Here is a 23,584-nt window from a genome sequence, read left to right on the forward strand (position 1 = left end):
TCATCATCAGAGCCGCCTGTGACTCAGGTCTTCCTGGAGCCCAGAGACATCCCAATTTGTTCAGATGGTCCAGAACACTGGTACCCTGGGTGCTGCTAGGAGATAAAGTAGGACAGTTGGGTTGAAGAGACAGCAGGACACAGATCAGAAGGGATCAGAGGAGGGAGTATTGGTGTTATTCTGAGGGCAGAGGACAGTCATGGAAAGAGGGCCTTAACGAGGGAGAGACAGTCATTCTGGACCAATAGGCAAGACTCACTTGGAGGGACGGATAGAGCCTGGTGGCAGGGGAGTTAGCGAGCAGGTTTACCTCCTCATCCTTGCCCCAGACTTCATGAGGCAGGCGAGGCCTGGACTTCAGAGCCAGACCTGAGGTTTCTAATCACACCCCCAGGTCTCAGTTGCTGTTTGACCTCGGGCAAGTTATATGAGCTCTGACCTGTGTCAGAGGGGAATAAAGGTGGCACTGGGGAGAGAGATCAGATTCCATATGATCATTAAACTAGTGTGGAGCTGGTGTCCAGATATCCAGGTTTTTATCCTAGAGAGTCTGAGAAAAATTCCATGCACGTGGAAATGCCCCTGCATAGAAATCCACACCAGCCCAGCTCCCTTCCAACCACAGCCAACCTTCTACCGGAGCTCCTACTCATCTTCCATGAACTGACTCCGCAGGAGGAGAAGACAAGCCGGGGTGTCTTTCCAGGGACCAGAGTTAGGGAAGAAGGATCTCTGAGGCAGCCCTAGAGAGCAATGTCATTGTGCCCCGTGAGTCCCCAGGCCTTCCCTCACCCCCAGGCAAGTTCCAAACTACAGGTCATGTCCTGTTTCTCAGAAATACTGCCATTTCCCAGAGCCCAGCATTCTGAGGAGGATGGGAAGAGGTAACTCCACAGCTGCTTGAGGAAGAAGAGGAGGAAGAATACCCAGGAACTTGGGGGTCAGGTCTGGCATCACAATAGGATTGTCCAGTTTGGGGCCCAGGAAGCTACCTGGGAAGCTTCTGAGCCCAGGTCTTCTGCACCTGCCCCAGCCCCGGCTATGGCCCTTTCCAGTGCTCTGGGATCTGGAAGGATACAGTACGAGTTACCTCTGTTGGAATCCTACTTTTCCATTTAGCACTGTGTGATTTTTGTTGGTCATTTTCTCCCCTTGAGCCTCTTCTCTGTGATATGGTTAATAATCCCCACACCACTCCTCACACTGGGTTATTTTAGGGATCGGATGAGACTGAATTTGAATGTGCTGTGCTTACTAACAGCCAGGCATGTGGGAGAGGATGTCACAGGCTACCTCAAGAGACAGTCGATTCATGGGACACCCTGCTGGGGTCTGGGGGAAATTGTTCAGGGGAAAGTTGGGAAGCCCTGGAGACCGCCTCTCCTTTCTCCCGCATCACCGGCATGGGAGACAAGCCAGGATTTACATAGTGAGTTTATAGCCAAGAAAGAGTGAGTTTTAGTTTGTCTCTGAGTTCCTGAACCTTACCTTCTTCATCCTCACTCCTGTTTTTTCTCCTTTTACTTCTCCCATGGCATCTTCTCATCACCAAAACTGGCTGGATTCTATCCCATCTAATTCCCCCTCTTCCATCCTACATGCATGGCCAGTCCTCCTCCTCCTCTTCCTCCTTCTCCTCCTCCTTCTTCTTCCTCTCTCTCTCTCTCTCTCTCTCTCTCTGTCTCTGTCTCTGTCTCTCTCTGTGTCTCCCTCTCTACTGGAAACTGAACCCAGGCAGGGCCTCACACACATGCTAGGCAAGCTCTCTACCACTAAGCTATACCCTACTAGAGGTGATGAACCTATGACATGAATACCACAGAGCCCTGTCTGTATGCATGTGAGCCAAGTTGCCCCAGGATGGCCATGTTGTTTTTCTAAACTAAATCCTCAGTATTCAGGTTTAATTGTAGTGTTAGCACTTTGCATATATAAGTGGGTTTGGGCACTTGGTGTCTAAAAGGTTCACCATCACTGTGCCTATGGGGACAGGGTCTTGCTAAGTTGCCCAAGCTAATCTTGAATTTAAGATCCTCCTGGATCAGCCTCCCTAGTAGCTAGGATTAGCACTACTACATCCAGCTTTCTCTCTCCTTCTCTACTGCCAAATTTCTTAAATTGCCTGTGTTCTTCTCAGACATCACCTCAGCCCTCCAAGCCCAGCTTCTCCCTCTTGGCTTTCCTATCTTTGGTGATTGCCATGGTCATCAAAGCTCACTGTGCCCACAGAGGACCCTTTCAGGCCTAAATCATCAGAGCTTTCAGCCACCATGCCTCCTGCTTTCTCTCTGGCCTCTGTGGTTATTTCCTTGCTGTAGGGCTCTGTCCTGGTCCTTTTTCTCTTTTTACTTTATAATCTCTCCCAAGCTATGGTTCTCAGTCTCCTGGCTTTTAGTCACCAGTTCCAGGCCAGCAGCTCCCAATACCCCACCTCTTGGCCCACCTTCTCTCCAGACCCATAATAACCCACAGGACTGTGGCTATCCCCTGAGACTATAGGTGTGTCCAGGGGTTGCCAAGTGAGATTCCAGGTACACACTGACCCCTTCTGATCCCTCCAACCCATGCCCAGGCAATCACCCACTCTGCTTTCCCCAGCGTCCCCCTCACTGAGCTGCTGTCCTGCCTCACCTGGGTTTCCATCACTGCCCCTACCTGGTCTCAGCCTTCTTCTTGCTATTCCTCAGCAGCTGCCAAGCCAGCGGTCTGAACTGCAGATCTGAGCACAGCATTAAAGTCCTGCCAGGGCTCCTGCTGCCCTTGGGTTGGAGTCAGGGCTTCTTAGCTACACAGGCAGCCTCATCTCCTTTGGCTCCTGGCCTCAAACATTGTCCAGCAACAGAGAGCTGTTTGTGATTCTCTCTGTCCTATATACTATTTTTCATCTTCTACAAAGAATTCTCTTCTATGCCACCACCACCTCTCTCTCTCTCTCTTTCTCTCCCCCTCCCCACCTTCTTTCCTACCTCCTGTCCATCCTTCAGAGCCCACATAAGTGTCCTGAGTCCAGGTTGGAGCTGTGCTCCTCACAGTCCTGGCCATCACTACCCTCGGCACTCAGGCAATGCTGTCTGCGATGCTTCTGTCTCTTCGAGCTCCGCCGCAGAGCTTAGGGCTTCCCCAGGACAGGATGGGTAATACTGGCCCAGAGCAGCTTAGATGTCTCATGAATACAGAGTGGAAGCAGAAGACAACTTGGAGTGGTGTGAACCAAGTACAACTGCTCGATTCACACAGTGAGGCTTGTGTTCGCACTCTCAGAAAGGTCTGGACCAAAGTAAAGGGGGTTTGATGTATTGAACATACAGAGATCACCACACGAATGGCTGAACTTTTATATTCTACAGTGCTTTAAGCATGAATGCTCAGAACCCAAGCCCAGGGTTCCATGTTAAGCTCCCATAGTGAACAAGCCAGGCTGCAATGATGTCTTCTTTAGGAGGGACACGCAGGGATGGTGAGAGGAGGAGTGGATGTCTTCTGACTCAGAGGACAAGAGGGAAGTTCTGGCCACATTCCTCAAATCTCTGACTCTCCAGGTCCCCCAGAGCTGGCAAAGGGAGTTTAAGGAAGGTGACACCCATCCCTGCTCAGTGAGTATGGCATTGTTGGGCTGCTGAGCAGACTTCCTGGGCCTCAGGAACTCTGGATTGGAGACTAAGGCTACGGAGACAACAGCCAGCGCCCTCTAAGTGGCCGTACGAGTCTGGCCAACAGGTCCCTGACTCTCTGGAACTTCTAATCAGGCCTGGGCGAGCAGGGCTGGGGATCTGTGGTTGTGGGATGGTTGAAACCAGCTGTGCTGAGAGCCTGACTAGTGAGTCAGGAGGCCTAGGGTCTGCTTCTGCTTCATCACCCATCACTGTGAGGCTTTGGGGGAGACATCTGCCCTTCCTGAGCCTCTGTTTCCCCCTCTCTGAAGTTCAGGTAAATTCTAATCAGTTGGCCTTAAAGGGAAGCAGGAGCCTTAAAACGTCTTTAAAATTGCCAGGACTTGTACATGTGGACAGGATAACTTCTTGATTTGTCATTAATTGTGAATGTTAGGCCTTCCTCTCAGACCATAGTGCCAAGCTGGCACTGTCACTGCAGAGCTTTGGAACTCCTCGGAGGCGGGATGTTTGGGCTTCTAACATTGGTCACGGCTGCGTGGAACTGGGGAAGGAGTGCTGGGCTGAAGCAAGGTCCCTGGCTTCCAACTTCAGCTCTGCTACTAACCAGTCCTGTGCCTTCAGGCAAATCACTACTCCTACTCCTCCCTAAGCTCAGTTTCCTCATTTTAAAAGGGCCAACAATGGTGAGGGCCCTGGGGAAAGTGCTTAGAGGCTCCATTCACCATCCCCCAGCTAACTAGAGCCAGTCTCCCTTCTTAGGCTCAGTGTCAGGGGTAGGGGGAGGTAGGGGGATTCCCCCTAAAAGCAAAAACTTCTGTAGTTGGGGGCATGGGGACAGAAGCAGTGCAGCGCAGAGGACAAGGCACTGTGGCATTCAAAGGGCAAGGCAAGGAGTCTGAACTATCCCTGGCTTTGGTGACAGCCACCATGAGGACTGGGACCAATCTCAACCCCTTCTCAGTCTGCTTCCACCCCTGTAAATTGGAGATAACCAGGCCAGCCTTGCAGAGACCCTGGGAGAGCATGTAGGAAACTGGATGTGAACGCAGCAGGCAGGGTTGAAGTGTAATGCAATTTATTTATTAATATATAATAACAAAAATGATAGAACTCATATCTGCAGTTACTTAGGTCTTTGTTATAAAGTCTTGGTTGCTTTGTCTGGACTGGCTGTGACCTTCAGCTCTGGAGTCTGAGCTAGAAAGATGTTCCAGTAACCTGTATGGCGGGAAGTGGAAGAGAGAAGAGGGCGTGTGTGCACATGTGCATACAGCAGTGCATGTACAATATGCACAACTGTGCATGTACAGCAGAAGTGGTGACTCTGTTGTACTTGGGAGAAAAGTTTAGTGCGGGAGCAACTGTGTGGGCTCTGGGTGGAGCCCACAGGGAAGGTGGAGATGAGTACCTCCCTCCTACATTTCTGCCAAGTGATGCTGCCTTCAGACAAACTGCACTTCAGGGCTGGGCTGGGCCCATTGGTAACATCCCCATCTGTGACCTGTACTCTCCAGTCTGAAGCCCCACCTGACTCCCTCTTCCTAAGAGTAATGCAGAGCAAATTAATAGTACAAAGGAAGGTTTCAGTGGGAGCTGTTCCAGAAGAAAGGGAGTGGGCAGCACCAGGGTTTGGGGGCTCCCCCAACCCCACAGCCAAAGCCAGCCCGAGCTGCTTCACCTTCCCTCTCCTGCTTCCAAGTTGGGACTCTGCCCCGCCCCCCTCAGGATTCCAACAGCCGGGACCTGAGGTCTGTGGCTGACAGCACCCGCCCCAGCCCCCCCTCCAGGCACCAGCAGCCTCCTTTCTGCTCTCCTCTAGACTCCATTCCTCAGACCAAGGTCCCACCTTCGTGGGTGCTGGTGAGCAGCCGGAAGTTCTGGGCCTCTTTCTGGAAGTCCTGCTTCCTGACTTTCTTGATCTGAACCAAGTGGAAGATTCCTGAGGGTAGAGACAAGGGCATGAGCAAGCAAGGCAGGACCTTGCACTCAGTGAGGCGGGTGACTTAGACTCCAAACTGACCTAGCCGCCTCCCTCTCCTACCCCCATTCTGATCAGACACCAAATTCTGTGGAAAAATTCGCCTAAATGTTTTGAATCAGATTCAAAACATTTAGCCTATTGCCACTCTCCTTCCTCAGGTCCCCACTGTCTTTCTTGTGTGCCTTACTGGATGGATGGATGTACAAATATCCAATCTAGAGTCTTAAGCCCTTTTGCTCCCCTGTAATCCTAGTGGTGGTCATTTGACTTGTGCATGTCACTCTGTTGGTCCCCTTCCCTTGCTTCCTGTTGCCTCCACAATAAAGCCCACATCCTTTACCCTCTTTTCTCTCCTGACCCTGCTCCTGTCACCAGCACCATATGTTCTCACACAGCTCACCTGTCCACAGTGCCAGGAAGAAAAGTGAGAAACAAGGAAAGAAAGAAGGATGGGAGGCAGGAAAGGGGGAAAGCTTGGTGGCTGGCCCATATAGACTGGCCAAGGTTTTCTCTAGGCATAGAACATATGATAAAAGTCAATCTTTGCTTATTCGGATACCAAAGAACTAGAGTTATAGTGCCTTGGCTGTGGTCCAGCCCTAACCAAACACTTGAAGTCCCTGATGGAGTCATGGCTTCACAAATGCCAGCCCCTCTGCTGGAACACCTTCCACTAATATCTTCTACTTCTACTTATCCAAGTGAACCACCCATCTTCCAAGCCTTAGCTAGGGATTCTTTCCTAATGGATCCCCAAGGCAGTTATAACTCCTCCTCAGGGCACTCACAACACTTGGCTTCTGTTCATCATTATACCCATTTCTAAGGTGCTATCATGATGTCTCTTTCTGCCTCTACTAGTCTTTGAACTCCTGGAGGCTTTCCTCTGGGGGTCCCGAGCTTGGACCCCATTAGGCATTAGAATGAATCCCTGGATGGATGGATGGATGGATGGATGGACAGATGGATGGATATACAGATTCACTCTAGGTGAGGCCCTGAAGAGATAAGTATTTGCTGGATCCCCTCATGTTTGAGTGTCATGGGGATATGGCCACTGGCACCTGACACCACACATGGCACGGAGGCCCTGAACACATGGCTGTGGTGCCATACCAGCCGTTACCCACCAAAGGCTCTGGCCAGAAAGAACAGATGGAACCAGCAAGGCCCCTCTGAGGGCAGCACCACCTTCAAAAAAAACCAAGAACCAGAATGCTTATGGGAATCAGAGTGAGACTCTATCAAAGGGAACAGGAAACACTGATCCTGGGACTGGGTTTTATGAATCAGGAAATACCTAGCACTGTCCTTGGGACCCTCAGCCCAGCTGCCAAGAACCAGGATAGAGTAGCTCCAAAGACTCAGGCACTGCAACAGAGAGGCAGGCAAAATCCATGAAATGAAATGCAGATGGGTCCTTCTGCACAAGCCTGCTGCTGCATGCTCCACAAGACACAGAAAAATTAAAAAAGAGGTGACAAGGATGAAGGCAGTTCCCACACTGTAGTCTGTAGAGCATGATGGAAAGGAAAGGCTCTTTGCCTTGGAATCAAGAGCTAGCCTGAGTGCCACGGTTGTACCTGTTGCCCTTTGAAGGGCTGTGCCATGTCTGAGAGCTCTAGGCCCTCTGGCCCCCAAGGCGGAGTTGGCACTGGGGGATAAGTTCCAGGAAAGAGACGAGTTCCACTCATTGTGAGGACAAACTGTCTCTGGGCTGAGTTGCTTGCTGTGTTGGGAGTGAGTCATCTGCTGGGGAGTGGAAGTTGGGGGGGGCATGAAGGACCAGAGATCATCAGGAGATTGCTGAGGACTTTCTCCCAGGCAGGGATTGGAAGTGTGACCCTTGAAGTCTTTTCTACCCTGAAACTCCAGAGCCTCAAAGGCCTTTCATTCTAAGTCAAGTCTCTGTTCTGATCCTGCCTACCTTGTTCCACCCTTTTGAGTGAGGGCACAGGGAGGGATGTCAGCTGACAGCCTGGGGAGTATTTGTTTTGACTCTTGCAATCTGGGATGGGGAGGGAATGACAAGGCTGATGGGAGAGTTTTGGAACCCAGGGGTTCAGGAGACAGGAACTGTTGCTAGTGACAGGAGGTAGGGCCTAGCATTGTGAAGCTGTAGGAACTCCCCTTTTTCCTCTGGACCTGTGATGATGAGATTGGCAGTGAACTACACACACTCTGTCACATTTTGGGACTCCTTGGATTTCCTCAGGCACCTCCTAAAAGAATAAGGTCGTCTCTGTGGAGGTGGCACTGGGGACAGTCAGACCTAGGTCTGAATCTTTCCTTTAGCGTTTAAATTGTGTGCCTTTAGCGAGCCATTTGACCTCTCAGATTTTTCCTTTTCTTTTTTTTGTGGGGGGAGAGGTGGGGGGCAGCCAGGCTTGAGAAAGGGCCTCACTATGTAGTCCAGGCTGGCCTTGAACTCATAGTAATCCTCCTGCCTCAGCCTCCCGAGTGCTAAGATTATAGGCATGCACCACCATGCCTGCCTTCTCAGACTGTTTTCTTATCTGCAAAGGGGCACAAGTACATAGCCCTTAGGTGTCTTATGAGGATTAAATGAGGCACATTGGACCCAGTGCCTGCTAAACACCGATCACAGCACCGGGCACGTCCATGTGAGCTCTGGATCCAGAGCCCGAGGCTGTCGCTGCCATCCTGCCTTCAGAGCACCCTCTTGCCTCTCCAAATCCCTGTGCCTCCCTAAGTGGTGGACACCCGTCCTCTCCAAAACCTTCCCTGAGCACCTTAGTTCCCATCAGTTCCTCCTGCACCCAGGTCATCAGGCTGGGTGTTGCTAAGGACGGAGGCTGGGGCTTATTACTTTCGGGGGTCACAGCACTTGCTGGGGTGGGAGCAGAGTTGTGGGGAGGCCCCTAGTAAACCTTCAGCCAGGACCAGTAGACTCTCCAAGCTCGAAACAGTGGTAAGAGTTACTGTATCTAACTCGGGAGGCTGTTGCAGCCACCCCAGCCAGCCCTGTGTGCACTCTTTCCCTAAGAATGGAATCCATGGGCCAGGGATTTGGCTCAGTGGTGCCGCCGTCTGCCTCACAAGTGCAAGGTCCTGAGTTTGATCCCAGGTACCAAAAAAATAGAAAGAATAGAATCGAGTGGAAACCTGCCCCTGCAATTCTAAACAACCCATGCGGTGGGAGCAGGACGCTGACATTTTCAATGCCTGTTATAGGAGCTGTCCCTGTGCCATTTCATTTAATCCTCCAAAGCCCATCTTTGCCCAATTATCAGAAGAGAAAACTGTGGCCCAGAGAGGTCAAGGGGTTGCCCAAAGTTGCAGAGCTAAGAAAAAGCAGAGCCAGGATTCAAAGTGGCAGAGGTAGGATTTGAACCCAGGTCAGCCAGATTCCAAAGCCCCTGCTTGTGGTCTGATCCTTGCAATCACTGAGAATGTGGCTGTTCCCTCTGCCTGGGGCAGCCCTTTACAGCCATGAAGCCAGCAGTCCTGACCCCCTGAGTCTTCTCTTCTCCAGGCTGAACAGCTCCACTTTCTTCGTCCATTCCTCCTACAACAGGGGGCAGAGTAGAACAGGAAAAGAGCCGCATATGTCCAAGACATAGGCTCTAACACCCGTCTTCCACTTACTGGCTGTGTGCCCTTGGGCCAGGTACTTCACCTCTCTGAGTCTCAGTTTCCTCATCTGTAAAATGGGGATAATAATGCCTAACTCTCAGGATCATCAAGGATCAAATAAAATAGCGAATGTGGAAGCACTTTGGAAACTCTAAAGTGCTAAGCACATTGGTTGTTATTATCATTGTCATCATTCTTGCTGTCATTCCTTCTTCCTCTCTTCTCCCCCACTCCCCCAAGCCCATCACCAGTGGAGAAAAGTAACCTTGTCACCAATTTATATTTAAAGAGTTTAGTTTGGGGCATGGTACTGTTTCCTCTACCCAAAGAATTTATGTTTTACAAGAAGGGCCAAAGTCTCAGCAAATTATCAATGCAAACTCCTCTTGACCTTCACTCGGTGATATGAGCAGCCTGCTAGATAGAGCCAGTTTTCTCAAAGAATGAGAAATACGTTTTAATGTCAACTTACCGTAGAGCGATAGGATCCACCACTGAGAACAGACGGAGTGAAACCAGCCTCAAAACCTCCAGCTTTGGGGATGCAGTGAGGCCTCCCTGCCTGGATAGATCTCCCCCATGCACTGGTGAAATCCTGCCATTAGCTATTGATTCATTAGGGGTGGCTCCTTGTAAGGTGTAATAACCCCTTCTGCCCAGGAGAGGGAGCACTCCAAGGCCTGGCGTCTCAGAGTGAGTGAGTTTATCAGAGCTGTCAGAGAATCACAGGCTGAATCTGGGACTCTTGGAATTCGGGATTCTTACACCTGCAAAGGGCAGCCAGAGGCAGGTGGCCAACAGAGTGTTTTTAAATCCCATGTGGAGTCTGGAGGACAGAAAGAGAAACAGGCCAGAGGCACACCCAGCTAGGAGTGGACCACTCACCTTTTACCAGTTTCCAGAGGTAGATCTCCACCTGGTCTGAGGCCTCATGCTCAAGGGCAAAGCGATGCAGGCTGCCTGGGCTTGGGGACACGGACGTGTGGATGAGGACGCGGCTCGGTGCCTTGGGACACCTGGTGGAACTGATCTCACTGTGGCCAGGATCTGCCCTGTCCTCTAGAAGAGACAAGGAGCTCATGAAGTGTTCAGTCAACACTGGCTCTTCCTTGAAAGCTTTGATGTTCTAAGCTTTATGATTTCACAGAGACCAGCACATTATTTGATTCTACATCCATGTCAAGAAGCTCTGAGCCTGTTACCTTAACATTAGACAGGTCCGTTAAAGCCTCACAGTCCACTCCTGTGTTTCTAATAGCCCAAGCATCTACAGCCCCTGCAGCTGAGTGCATGCACCTCCTCCTCTGAGGAGAGAGACCTAGGGCTCACTCTGGTCAATGCCCTCCCTGCTCCAGCACCTCCTTGTACCTGGGCAAATCTTGCAGCACTTCCCGGCCACTCTCTTGGGATGATGGCAGGGATACTCGGCAGGGCAGGTCACGTGCTGGCAGTACTGGCGGCCATCCTGACAAGTGCACCGGATGCAGGGCAGGGGGCCAAAGGAGGGGAAGACTGGGTGCCACACCTCCCCGTGGGAGTATGTCTTCCCCCGGTACACACAGGCTGGGACAAGGAGGGCAGGAAGAGGGGTCAGTGTCTCAGGCCTGGCCAGATTCTTTGGTCCAGCAGTGGTTGGGGGACCCCTTGGGGAGAACCCTTCACCCAGTATGGGCCAGTCACAGTGCCTGCAAAGTGCAAGCCAGAGTATAAAACCTGTCTTCTGGCCCTGACATCCCCCATCTCAGCATCTAGGGCTGAGAGTCCCAGTAGGGACTTGCTGAAGATGGAGCGTCCTTCCTGGACTTAGGGGATCTTCCGCTGGAGCAAGAAGAGTGCTGGCCTGGCAATAGGAGACCTGAGATCAACTTTTGTTATGGCCTGCTTGCGAAAGTTCTGACAGGCCCCTTTCCTCTTCCCTGCCTTAGTGAACCATCTGTCCAACAGACCAAGATTCAGTAGCCCCATGGGTTCCCCCTCCCCACCAGGTGGGGACCCCTGCAGAGAGGCTTCTGTCTTCCCTTTCTGCAGCTAGAGCTGGCCCACCCCATCCCCACTGGCCCCTGTGGCCTGGCCCCTCTCCACGCCTTCCTTCCTTTGTCTCAGCGTTGCCTTATATTAAAGTAATTTATTCATGTGACTGTCTCCCCTGCTAGTTTAAAAGCCCTTTATCTCTCTCTTATTTCCCCTCCATTTCACACTAAAGACAAGGCAGATGCTAAAAAATATACTGTTGTACTGTTCCAGAACTTATTCTGTCTCTAATGGTCCTCATCTATCAAACAAGGGTTAGGCCTTCAAGCATTACTTCAGCTTTGATATTCTATGAGTTTCAAGCTCGTGGCTAAGTCGAGAATGGGGAACCAGAATAGTAGGGGAAAGTGAAGGAGGTAGGAGCAGTTGGGGCCCCCCTTCCCCATCAACAGATTGGAGGGGAGTTTGGTCCTCACCTTTGTTATGTGTATCCTTCAGGACAATCTTGACAATTGTGCTGCCTGGTCCCTTTGGTCGGAAGTGGCGGTGAGAGATAAAACCCAGAGGGGAGCTGGGCCCAGTGGGGGCCGGGGTGCCTGGGCCTCTCTTTCTCCCGCCTTCACTGGAACATGGGTCCTGGGAACGTCTCTGCAAATAGCAGGAAGGGCACAGGTCACTGAGTGCAACAGGCCACTGCTGTAGAGGAGATGTGAGCCAGGCTGCAGCAGGAGGCCTGAGGGTGGGCACCAGTAGACTTGCCAGTGAAGAGAGGCCCTAAACCCTAGATAGAAAGTTCTAGATGGGCTCTAAGACATTCTCAGATGGAGATCTTTGAAAATCTCAAAGAACCATCTGTAATTGGAAAGCCAGCCTCCACCAAGCCCTTCTCAGGCCTTGTCAGACTGGCTCCTTGGGTCTGGGCTGGGAAGAGAGTACTGAGGTCTTGATCTGGGAGACATAACTGACCAGGGATGTGAAGAAGTTAATAAAAAAAAAGAAGCAGCCAGATGTGGTGTTGCCCAGCTGTGGTCTCAGGACTCTGGGAGGAGAAGGCAGGGGAATTGCAAATTCAAGCCCAGCCTGGGCAACTTGGCAACTTAGCAAGACCCTAGCTGGAAATTTAAAAAAATGAAAAAGGGCTGAGTGTTGTAGCTCAGTGTGAAAACCCTGGGTTCAATCCCCACTACTGCCAAAAGGAAGGAAGGAAGGAAAAAGAGAAAAGAAACAGAAGAAGGTGAGCATGCAGTGTGGATGTGAGCTAGAAAATTCTTTGTCTGAGAAGAGTTAAATGATGGGACCGGGGGATGAGCTATAAAGATCCCAACAGGCTCCCGAATCCCACAGGCCAGGAAGACCAAGATCAGGCCCCATCCAGAGACAAAGCGTCTTTGGAGCTCAGGCCCCATTTCTGAATCCCTGAAATCAAGATCCCAAGACCCTGCTTCTCCAGACCAGGTTTTTGAGGGCTGCAGGGATGGGAAGGGTGGGTAGTGAAGAGAGCTTATAGAGCAGGAGCTTTGAAGCTTAGTTTGGGCACTGGTCAGCTCTGGGCATGGCAGAGGTGCAAGGGGGTGCAGGTAGAGAGCAGAGCCTGTCATTTCCCTTGCTGACCCAGGGTGACTTACATCACTTCTTCTACAGCCCATTCCTGACCCATACAGTCTCCCAGGCAGTTATTTTACAGCCCCGAGACTGAGCCCACAAAAGCTCCCAGAGTGGAAACTGTCTCAGGCACCAACATAGGCCCAGGCACACAGGAAGTTCTGAGGACAAGCTTGTTGAGCAGAATTGAGGCAGGAAGGATTTGGAGAACCCAACCCCCAAATGGGGACCTGTCCAGGTCATCCAGAAGTCAGTCAGCAGCTGCTCAGGGCCTGGGACTAAGCCTGGGTGGGGCTCATTTTCACACTGCCTCCTAGGGAAAGGATGGAAAGGAAGGGATGGCTTAGGTCCCATGGCATAGGCCCCACCAGAGAAGGCCCAGCCTGGAGAAGAGGAACAAGTTGGCAGAGAAGTAGAGGTCTTGAGCTTGAACCCTGGGGATCCCCTTGTGCTCAGGGCACAAAGATAGCAGGTGGAGTGGTTCGCATTACAGACATGAGGACTGATGGGGACTTGAGTTAGTGTGTGGCTCATTATCCCAGCTCCTCCCTCTCAGACCAGAGCGAGCTGAACTTCAGACAAGATCAAAAGGGCCCAAAATAGACAGAGGAAAAGAAAGGCAGACCTCAGACAAAGAGCCAGTGCCCCAGGAACTGGGTGGGGAAGCCTGACCCAAACCAGAGGTGCCTCCCTTAGGAGAATTGCTTCTGCATGGAGCCTGGGCTGAGGACAGACAGGAGGGAAGACAGACAGGAGGGAGGACAGCTCAGGAGGGAACATTGCCAATTCCCAAGATGGAGAAGAGGAAGGTTGGGGCCAGCTCCTGCCCTGTGTGGCAACCTGTTTTCTGCCAGGAGAGGGACTGGACTATGTAGCTGGCCCAGGGGACAAAAGAAATGAGGACAATAACTGGTATTGCTGCTTCAGAGCCATGCGTGCCTTGGCCATGGATACGGCCTCCTCTCGCCTCCCTATGGGAGAGCTGCGTACTCACCGGCCCCCTCTGTGACTGTGCGGGGTCCTCTCCAGCAGGCTTCTCACTTACCCCATCTGAAAACTCACAGGGAAGCTGGGTCAGCCTCAGGCTCCTCAGCCTCCACCTGTAGGCTCTGCCCTTCCCAAAGCCTCGCCTGCCCCAGTGCAGACTTAGCCCTTTTCAGTGCAGTCTCTCCTCATCCCACAACTAGGTTGCTCCCTCAGTTTCCCCACACTGACCTCCTGGTCATCATTAGGACTGAACTGCTTGGCTGGCCTAGATCATCTTGTTTAGTCTTTGTCATCTCTGGAACACTGGGTCATCCCTGAGTGCCCTTCTGGATGGCCTAAGATCCCAGAATCCCATTCCTGCTACCAGCTTAGTTGCAGTCTTCTGGACAGTCACTCCTCCCATCTATACTTGAAGTCACCAGGCCTTGGTTTTCAGCAGGCATTCCCAGGGCCCTACCTTCTAGCCCCTCTGCCTCTGCAGTTGATCACCTTAGGACTCTTCTACCGACCATTCCCTGGGAACCAGCACACCCAGCCCTTCAGATCCCTGCAGCCTCCTAAATCAATGAGTGGGACTCTCTCACACTACCCCTTGCCTCACTGGACAGTCTGGCTCCCACTGAACATTCCTGCTTCAAAGACCCAGAACTCTGGACTCAGACTGTTAGAAATCACTGCAGCTGAACTTTCAGTGTATCCACAGCAGATGCCAGAGAGGGCAAGGAATTTGTGGGGTTCGCTGCAAGAGCCAGGCCTACACTGGAGTCACCTGACCCAGGTCCAGTGTGCCTTCCAAAATGCCAACATCTGGGGACACATGCCACTGTGCAGCACCTCACTGCCTAAGTGCCGCCTCCTCCAGGAAGCTTTCATTGGCTGCCCTAGTGCACAGGGAATGGCGTGACTCTTCTCTCTGTCCATGCGTAGCCTGCCTTTCACTATCCATGTGCTGGCCTCTCTGCCTCATGCAAACATTCCACCTGGATTCTGGCTGACAAGTGTTCTGGGCCCTGCTGTGCCCCGGGGAAGCTGGGGAGACGTGATTCCAGCCTGTGCCAGCCCCCTCATGTGCTGCTCTTGCTCCTTTCTGCCTCACCTGATGGTGGGGACCTTGTCTGCTCATTGCAGGCCCTGAAGCGGGCCTCTTCCACTGTAGCCTCTTCCCTCCCTTAGCCCCAACCTGGCAGTAACTCTCCTCACGCCCCCACCACCTGTTCATGGCCCTGTCCTCACTCCTTAGCCCACTCCCACCTGCTGCTCTGGGGCTACACAGCACCTAGATATGCACGTGTGACAGAGGAATGTGAGGAATTTGCACCCTTGGAGTGAACTTTTACCCATAGGAATAGGTGAATGGTTGGGTAAATTCTTACCTCTTCCTCTACCACTTCTAGACTTTTCCTTCCTTCCATCCTTCCTTCCTTCCTTCCTTCCTTCCTTCCTTCCTTCCTTCCTTCCTTTCTCTTTCTCCCCCCCGCCCCCCACCTGGGATCAAACTTGGGACCTTGCGCTTTTGAGGCAGGCGGCAGCACCACAGAGCTAAACCCCCCAGGCCATTTCTAGACTTTTCTGAGAAGGAGAGCACAGGGTCATACTTGGTCACCAAGCAGAGGCCTGTTCCCAAACACATTCCTGAATTGCTTGTCTCTTTCCCCGCTTTACTCCCCCTGTTCCTCTTGCCTGGGACTGCAATAATAACAAAAGTGTCCTATCAGCCTCTGCTATGGGCTCTACTTTCTAGGGGATCCAGGGTAAGCCACCATCATCCTGGAGGAAGGAAAGGTCTGCCACATGCTGGGTGTCCCTTGAGGCTACTCCTGGCTCTCACAGTCCGTGGCTAGTCTGTGGGGCAGGGGGACACTGTCAGATTTAGGGACAGACTCACCTTTGCAGGCCTGGCAGCAGGAGTCAGGCAGTGGGAAGGGTGCGGGGCAGCCGGGTTCAGGGCAGGTCATGAGGCCACAGTAGATCTGTCCCTCCTGACAGACAGAGCAAATGGGGGCTGGAAATGAGCTCTGATGAGGACCAGTCTTCAGGGGTCTGGGAGCCCCCTTTCTTGGAAGCAAATGGTCTCAAGGTCTCCCCAGGAGTGGAAGAGGGAGGGGGCAACCTGAGGCTAGGGGAAAGGCCCAGGCAGCTCAGAGGGAGTCATCCCTGGGACCCTCCTCTCCCACTGCCAGCCCTGAAGGGGTTCAGCCTTCAGCTTCTATAGCGTTTTATACCCTATCTTCCCCAGTCTCTCGCAGCAACCTGGGAGGGGGGTTCTTCCCATCTTCCAAATGAAGGGAATACCAGTGGGTGGGTGGGGCTGTGGTATCAAGTCAGACAGCCAAGGCAGAGGCCAGCCTTCAGGCTTTTCCAATGGAAATCAATGTCCTTTTCCCTGGCCTGGAACAGGGGCTGAAGGGTAGAGTGTGGTGGGTATGGCAGGGGACCCAGTAGGTGACACCTGGGCTTATCTTCCTCTTCCTGAAAGCCCTGGGCCTCCAACTTCAGGAGCCAGCCTTGAATGGCAAGACTGAAACCAAATTGCCTTCTGGAAGGCAGGAGATCAGATGACTTTGGTGAAGACTTTGCTTCTCTGGGCCTCAGTTTTCACCTCTGTGAAATGGGGGCACTCATCTGGTTGTGATCAGTTGAGAGCATGGTTGTGAAAACTGTCAAAAGGCACAGTGTTTGTGGAGGAAGTGGGGTGACCTTGAGTCCTCTCCCTATTCCTCCCAAGAGTCAGAATCTGATCCTCAGATCAGGCCAGAGTCAATCAGTCCCATAAACAGGGATGAGAAGAAAAGAACGGGGACCTAAGTATCCAGGGAGAATGGACAAAGGAATCACTAGAAAGTTCATCCCAGGCTACCAGCATCATTTCTGCCTCTTCCTACCGCCCCCTCCTAATCCAGGCTCTCCCTCTTCGTGTGAGCAGCTGACACAGGGAAAGAATGTGGGCTTCTGGAGTTGTGTAGCCCTGGGTCTGCATTCTGGCTCTGCCGCTTACTAGCTATGTGTTCTTACGCAAGTCACTTAACTCCTCTCAGCCTCAGTTTCCTCATCTGAAGAACAGGAATAGTGATATCCTTCACTAGAGCAGCAGGGATGCTGTATACAAACAAGGCGTTTCCATGAACCTAGGGGTACAACATACGAGACCACTGGGAGAGTCTCAGGCCCTGAAGAAAGAAACAACTACCTGGGCCAATGACCAGGCACTCCCTGTTATTTGTAGGTTATTTGCAGCCCAGATACTTTAAGATTGAGCCTCAGACTGGTGGGCTCGTTTCTCTGAAGAGATGGGCAGTAGGCCTGAGGCCACATGGAACCAGGCCAGAGCTGGAGCTCCAAAGTGGGTCTCCAACACCTTGACTAGAGAGGACATTAGAAAAACCTAGTCAGACTCCCTCATGAGCTAAGAGGAACTAAGGGCAGGGAAGTCTGATGACTACCTAATGAGGAGACTGGGAAGGCAGGGGTTTCTCCTGCCCATTCACAGATAAGGTAAGAATAACATCCTGAGAGCCACATGCAAACCTGATCAGGTCCTGCTTCGCTTCAGCCTCTGTCCCCTGCTAACACTAGAGTCAGCCCTGCCTGTCCTTAGGCCCAACTCTGAGCACAGGCAGGAGGAGTTTAAGTAACTTTAGGTTAAATTCCATTGCTACCATCTGGCCTTGTCTCTGTGCCCCAGGACTGACAACTGATCATTCACATCTTTGTTCTGCAATTATTACAGACATCTTCTGTATATCAAGCCCTGGGCTAAGAGCAGCAGAGAAAACAGAAACAAGATGGTCATGTTCTGGGGCTGGGGCCGTGTGGCTCAGTTGTTGAGCATTTGCCTAGCACGCCCAAGGCCCTGGGTTCAATCTCCAGCACCCCTCCCCAAAAAGCTATGTTCCTTCCTTTCAAGGAGTTCATTGGAGGAAACAGAGAAACAGAAATAGGCCATTGTCAGCAGCAGGTAACCAGTGCTGTAACAGGAAACTTGGGAGGGCAAGGAAGCCCAGAGGAAGGTCACCTGACGCAGCTAGGGTCAGGACATCCCATACTCCAGATGCCTCCCCTTCATTCTACTTTGCTATGAATGGGGAACCCCCCTCCCCCATCCACACTATTGTGCTCTTGGCAAGCAGGACACTGGCCTGGGCTGCAGGGACAGTGAATTCTTACCGTACAGCTGCAGAGGACACACTGGTTGGGCAGGCGGCCAGGGAACAGCTCACGGACACTGAAGATCTCTCCATGTTGGTACATGGTCCCATTGTGCTGGCAGGACTTTGGGGGGGCCCGGAGCCCAGAAGGGGTATGAGGTTCTGCAGGTGGGGAAGGGCAGAGGAAAAAGAAAATGAAGTTTTGTGTGGATCTAAGATCTTTGCCAGATGTAAGTAGACCACTTTTCTAAAGAGTACGCATTTTATCTCTTCTTGGCATTTAATCTGACTTGGCCTTGGCCTTCCCAGCCATTCCCCACATCAGCTAACTAAGATGTCCTGCTGATACCCACATCTGACCATGTCCCTCCCATGGTCTCCACCACAGCCTTGCAACCCCTTGGTGTCTGAGATGGCCCTGACCAGAGCAAGAAGGAAAGGCCAAGAGCCTCAGCTCCACTGAGGTCCATGAACACTCACGGAGCACTTTCCAGGGCCAGGCACTGTTACAGGCGCAAAGGGATACAGCTGGGGAGAAACAGTCATGGAGTTACATCCCCCGGAGTCAGTTGGGATGATATCCAGTCTCTGTGCTTGGTGTAAACTGTTGCCACTCTCTGGCCACCAGAGCCCCATCACCTGCCCATGTCTCGGCCCCTATCCTGCTGGTTGAGGGGGAGGCCCCCAGTCTTGAGAAAACCCACTCATTCATTCCAGGTACCTTTGCTAAGAACCTTCATGGGAGCAGGAGCCCTGCTAGGCATTGGGAATAGAGTGATGACCAAGACTCAGCCCCTGCCATCAAGAAACTCACAATTGAATTGAGTAGAGAGACAAGCCACAAGCAATGGCACTGTGATATGGTAAAGGCCAGGTGGATGGGAGCACAGAAGCTGGGGCAGCATAGAGGAGGAACCCTAACTTAGCAGAGGAGAGGAGGTTAAGAAGCCCTTCTGAAAGGACTGATGGCTAAACAGAGTCTTGAAGAACAAGTACAGCTGAGCTGGCAAAAGGGCAGAGGGTTAAGGGGCAGGATAAAGAGCATTTGAGGATGAAGAGCACTGGACTAGGCATGAGGAGTCCCAAAGTCAGCCAGGAGAGGTATGGACCCCTGGAGTCCATACTGGATGTGGAGAAGGCATGATGCTCCTCTCTGGGCAGGATGAGGCTGGAAGCCTCTGCTTTCCCAGGGAACCCAGAGCCAGGAGTCTTCATGACCCATGGTCAGATCCCTGCTGGGCTCCCCCTTAGTAAAGGGGACTCTCCTCCCCAGGAGGGCCAGACGCCAGACACCAGAGCGAAGGCAAAAATCAAAGTCCTTGCTTCCTCATCATCTTGATGTTTCTGAACATTAATTCTCCCACCGCTCAAGTTGGCCTTGGCACTGGCTGCCCCTCCCAGGGCACTTGGCTGTGCCAGTTTCTTCTCAGACCACTTTTCCTCTCTCTTCCCTTTACTGCCCAGAGCCTCAGGCCCAGAGGCTCTTAATATCCTAAAATCATGGAATCATAGACCTCTAGCATTAGGACACAGAGTGTCCCCACATTTCAGCACAGGGAGGAACCTCAGAGTACATGCATTCACTCCTCTGTCATTCCCAACTCCAGGTGGTAATCACTGAGTCTCCCCTCCAGGGCTGCCAGGGTTTGGATGCTGTTTGAGTGTCCCTAGAAGTCCATGTGTTGGATGGAACCTTGGTCCTCAGTGTGGCGGTCTTGGAAGGCGGTGTGACCTTTGAGAGAGGGGCCTAGTGGAAGTTGGTTAGATCACTGGGGGCACTGCCCTTGGAAGGGAACAGTGTAGTTCTCCTGGGATCCTAGTTAGTTCCTGTGAGTCAGTATCAAGCATGCTCTTGTCTCCTTCTGCACGCAGCGAGTGAGTTCCCTTTCCGGTTCTCCCCCATGTTGCGACTCTGACAGAGGGAACCTTCTCAGAGGCCAAATTGCTGGGGCAACCAGGTCTTGGGCTTTCAGCCTCCAAAATTGTGAGCTAAATAACCCTCTTTTCTTTAATAAGTACCCAGGTATTTTGGTTGTTACAGTGATAGAAAATGGATGGACCAAATGCAAGGACCTCCCAGCCCAAGATCACTCACCTTCCCTTCCCAGAGCGTGTCCAGCCTGCCGAGAGACTGAAGTTCAAGTGTGCCAGTCAGTGTGCCAAGCAAGCCCCAATCTATTGTTTCTGCCTCCCAACTGATCCTGAGAATTTGTTACTACCCCAGCCCCACCTAGAGACCTGGGATGTTCCTGCCCTGAGCATCTCTGCGTCTCATCACCTCTGCTGGGCAGAGACCGCAGCTCTCCTCTCAGGAGCTTTACTCAGCCAGGGCCCTGTGTCTGGAGTGAGGTAATGGTCCGTGGGCAGCAGGGAGGCTGGCACGAGGGGAGGGGAGGCTACTTACCCACACACCTGGGACAGCACTGCTGCGGCTCCAACACGGGCTGGGGGCAGTGGACAGGTGGGCAGCGCAGCTGGTAACAGTTCACATGGGCAGTCTGAAGGGGACACAAGGGTCAGCCCTGGTCCCAAGGAACCATTACTTCCCACCTGCTCAGGTCCTCTCCCAAAGCCTCCACCCCAGCTGCAGAACTCTGACTTGTGATTGGGGTTAAAAACAATAAGCTCAAGAAAGCCCAGTCCCTCCCTGCCCCTGCCCCTGCCCACTAAAGGGGCCTGCCTCATGCACTCCACTCATCTGCATCCCTCCCCTACCCTGGGGAAGGGCAGACCTGGGCATGGATTTGCTCAGATCTTGTGCCCCTCTTCAAGGTGTGTGAGAAATACAAGTAAAAGCTTTGAGTTGTTTGACATTGATCTCGAAGCTTTGACTGTGGTATTTTGAGGGAGGATTGAAACAGGGTCTCGCTTTGTAGTTCAGGCTGACTTTGAATTCACTATGTAGCCCAGGCTGCCCTCAAACTCAGAGTGATCCTCCTGCCTCAGCCTCCTGAGTGCTGGGATCACAGGTGTGCACTGCCACACCCAGCCCTGACTGTGTTATTATAACTCTAGGGCTTTATTCTTCTAACTCTGGGCCTGAGCCTTACAGGAAAAGGAGGAATGAAACACAAGAGAGCAGGATAGGGACAAGACTACAAACCCGATGTGGAGAAAGCTCAGGGCTCTGTGATTCCCATGCCCTAAATCTCTGGAAGGTCCAGGTAACTCTGGACAGAGCCTTTAGAGTTGGCACCAGAGAAGGAAGGGCCCAGGGTTCTTTCAACTTTCTCAAGTACAGCAAATACGAGAATTGCACAGAGGAACATGCATAGAGAGAGATGAGCAGAATCAGAGGGAGGGAGGCCATCACCCCTTTGGGAGGTCTGCCTAGCTCTCCGGGCAGTGTCCAGGGTCTGCTCAGCCTTCCCACACCTCGCTCTTCCCCTTGTCGCAGGCTCACAGCACTGCATGGTGACCAGCCACGTATGTCTGTCTCACCTAATCAACCGTGGACTCCAAAGGAACTGCCAGCACAGGCCCTTGCCCCAAGTTAGTGCCTGCTAATGTGCGAATGAGTGAGGGAGTGAGGGAGTGAGTGAGTGATGAAGGGCAGCAGAGAGCAGAGGCATAGATGATCTCTTTTACATGAATGGACTCAGCATTGTTCACAAGTGGGAAATTGGTAAAGTGTATTTCCAGCCCCCTTCCTCTTTTCCTTCCCTCTGCCTTCTGCCCAGCAGAGGTTCTGACAGCACTTCTCCCACCAGCAGCCTCCTGCCTCGGGGGAGGGGGGCAGCCCAGACCGGCCCCAGCTTCTCTGGGGCTCACTGCTGCCCAAGATGGCGAGAGAGAATGGCAAGGTCTAAGGAGTGCTAAGGGCCACTGGAGGCCAAGTACACATGAGATCTTCATCAGCGTTAAGAGGGTAAACGGGGGCCCTCAGATGAGAAACTTGGTGGAGTGCAAACTGTGTGGCCAGAAGAGATAGAATTTCTGACTTGACCCTGGCCTTGGAGGAGCCACAGGTTTGAGGTGACTTGCTGCTCACAGCTGGAAAACAGGTAGAGGCAGGCTGGGGGTGAAAGGGCCAGAGCAAGGCATATGGTGAAGTCCTTTGTGGCCAAAGGGAACGGCTCAGGAAAGTTTCAACCATCGTGTATTGAGTGCCTATGAGGCAGGACCTTTATATGAAATGTGCAAAATTATCTCATCTTCTTAAACACAACCTTAGAAGTAGGTACAAGAGAAAAGGGTATCCTGGAGGTGAACTGCTTGCAATCACACAACAGGGTAAATACTGTCACTGGGGCTTGGGAAAGCTGAGCTGCCTCTAGTGGACAGGCATAGGCCAGGCCCTCATTATGCACACTCAGTGTCCACTGGGGCCTAGGCCCCCTTCAAAGCACTAGGAGCCCAGCAGTGAGCAGCAGTGAGACCGCCCTTATGTCCTGGTGGTGGGTGATAGACTAGAAAATAGTAAGCAAGTAGGAACAAGACAATTTCAGGTGTTAAATTTGTGGCAAAAATAAGGTAGAACAATGTGATTGGGTTAACAGTGTTAACTATTTTAGAAACAGTCACAAGGGAAGCCTCCTGAGGAGGTAACATTCCTGTTAGGAACTGGAAGACAAGGAGCCATTTGTGAGAGGGCCTGGGTGGGACATTCCAGGCACTGGGAGTGACCAGGAGTATTTCACATGTTGGAAGAACCCACAGAATGCCAGCAAGGCTACAGCTCAGGGACCAAGTAAGGAGTGAAGTTGGAGAACTAGGCAGGTGGAGGATTCCACAGAGCCTCTGCAGGGAATCGGAATTTTATGGTAGGTGCAAAGAAAAGCTATTGGACGATTTTAAGAGTAGAGTGATGCAATCAGAACTGATCATTCCAGCTGTTGTGCAGAGGATGAATTTTGAGGCGGGGACAAGGGAGACCTGTTAGGAGGCTTGAGCAGCAGCCCAGGTCAGAGTCGAAGGTGGCTGAGGTTGGGCGGCGATGATGGAGAGGGGTAGAAGGACTTGGGTGAATTTCAGTGCTTTGGGCTAAGGAAACTCTGTGTGTGTGTACTCTGGGCAAGGAGAAATGAATTAGCTCCAGTAGATCACAAAACTTGGACTTTGTCAATTGGACCGCATGATATGTCTGGAATTTTCTGTTATGGTTTCCTTTCTGTTCTCTGGCTATGCTTCATAAAGTTCTTTTTGAAATGGCTGAGTGGCCTCAGATGTGCTAAGGAAATGCAAGGGGAGGCAGTCATGGGGGGTGCCTATTTGTGTCAAGGTTCTACCTGAGGCCAACCTGGTAGAAGCCTTGGGGAATCAGAGGGAAGTACCCCAGGAGTGACCCTCAGTGTCCCTCCTGCCCCAACCCTGGTTGCCTCAGAATTCTGTGCTGCATGGTTCTCATTTATTCCACATATTAACTGTACAAGGCCCTGTGGAGGTGCTGGGTGGGTGCTCAATGTCCTCTAAAGGTCTATGTGGGTTGGTCCCCCATTTGGTGCTATTGGGAGGTGCTGTGGACCTTCAGGAGGTGGGGCCTTGTGTGAAGTCTTAAGTCACTGAGGGGATGCCCTTGAAGGGGTTGAGGGACTGTGGTCTCTTCTTCTCTTTTGTTTGCTGGCCATGAGGTGAGCAGTTTTGCTGTGATGTGTGCCTCATCACAGGCCCAAAGCTACAGGGTCATTTGATCATGAACTAGAACTTCCAAAAGTGTGAGCCAAAATAACCTTTTTCTCTTTATAAGT

The 23,584-nt window shown here is 52.0% G+C and overlaps 1 protein-coding gene across 3 annotated transcripts in view; it reads right to left on the bottom strand.

Moving 5' to 3' along the window:
- Positions 1 to 4,672: 4,672 nt before the first annotated feature.
- The window catches only part of Chrdl2 (chordin like 2), a 31,293-nt gene continuing 12,381 nt past the window's right edge, over positions 4,673 to 23,584 (bottom strand). For 2 of the 3 annotated variants that reach the window (XM_021243308.2, XM_021243309.2), the window contains exons 3-12: positions 20,302 to 20,395; positions 17,917 to 18,059; positions 15,638 to 15,731; positions 13,760 to 13,815; positions 11,640 to 11,811; positions 10,561 to 10,755; positions 10,078 to 10,251; positions 9,205 to 9,259; positions 5,461 to 5,553; positions 4,673 to 4,832 (exon numbers count right to left, since the gene is read on the bottom strand). In XM_021243308.2, coding sequence (XP_021098967.1) covers positions 4,742 to 4,832; positions 5,461 to 5,553; positions 9,205 to 9,259; positions 10,078 to 10,251; positions 10,561 to 10,755; positions 11,640 to 11,811; positions 13,760 to 13,815; positions 15,638 to 15,731; positions 17,917 to 18,059; positions 20,302 to 20,395 — 1,167 coding nt within the window. In that variant the 3' untranslated portion in view covers positions 4,673 to 4,741. The remainder of the gene's footprint in view (positions 4,833 to 5,460; positions 5,554 to 9,204; positions 9,260 to 10,077; positions 10,252 to 10,560; positions 10,756 to 11,639; positions 11,812 to 13,759; positions 13,816 to 15,637; positions 15,732 to 17,916; positions 18,060 to 20,301; positions 20,396 to 23,584) is intronic. The other variant, XM_013064947.3, reaches the window with a different exon arrangement.

This window comes from Heterocephalus glaber, unplaced genomic scaffold (genome assembly GCF_053883595.1).
Source record: "Heterocephalus glaber isolate CG9 unplaced genomic scaffold, H.glaber_assembly_v1.0 deba00001428, whole genome shotgun sequence".
Taxonomy (NCBI): domain Eukaryota; kingdom Metazoa; phylum Chordata; class Mammalia; order Rodentia; family Bathyergidae; genus Heterocephalus; species Heterocephalus glaber.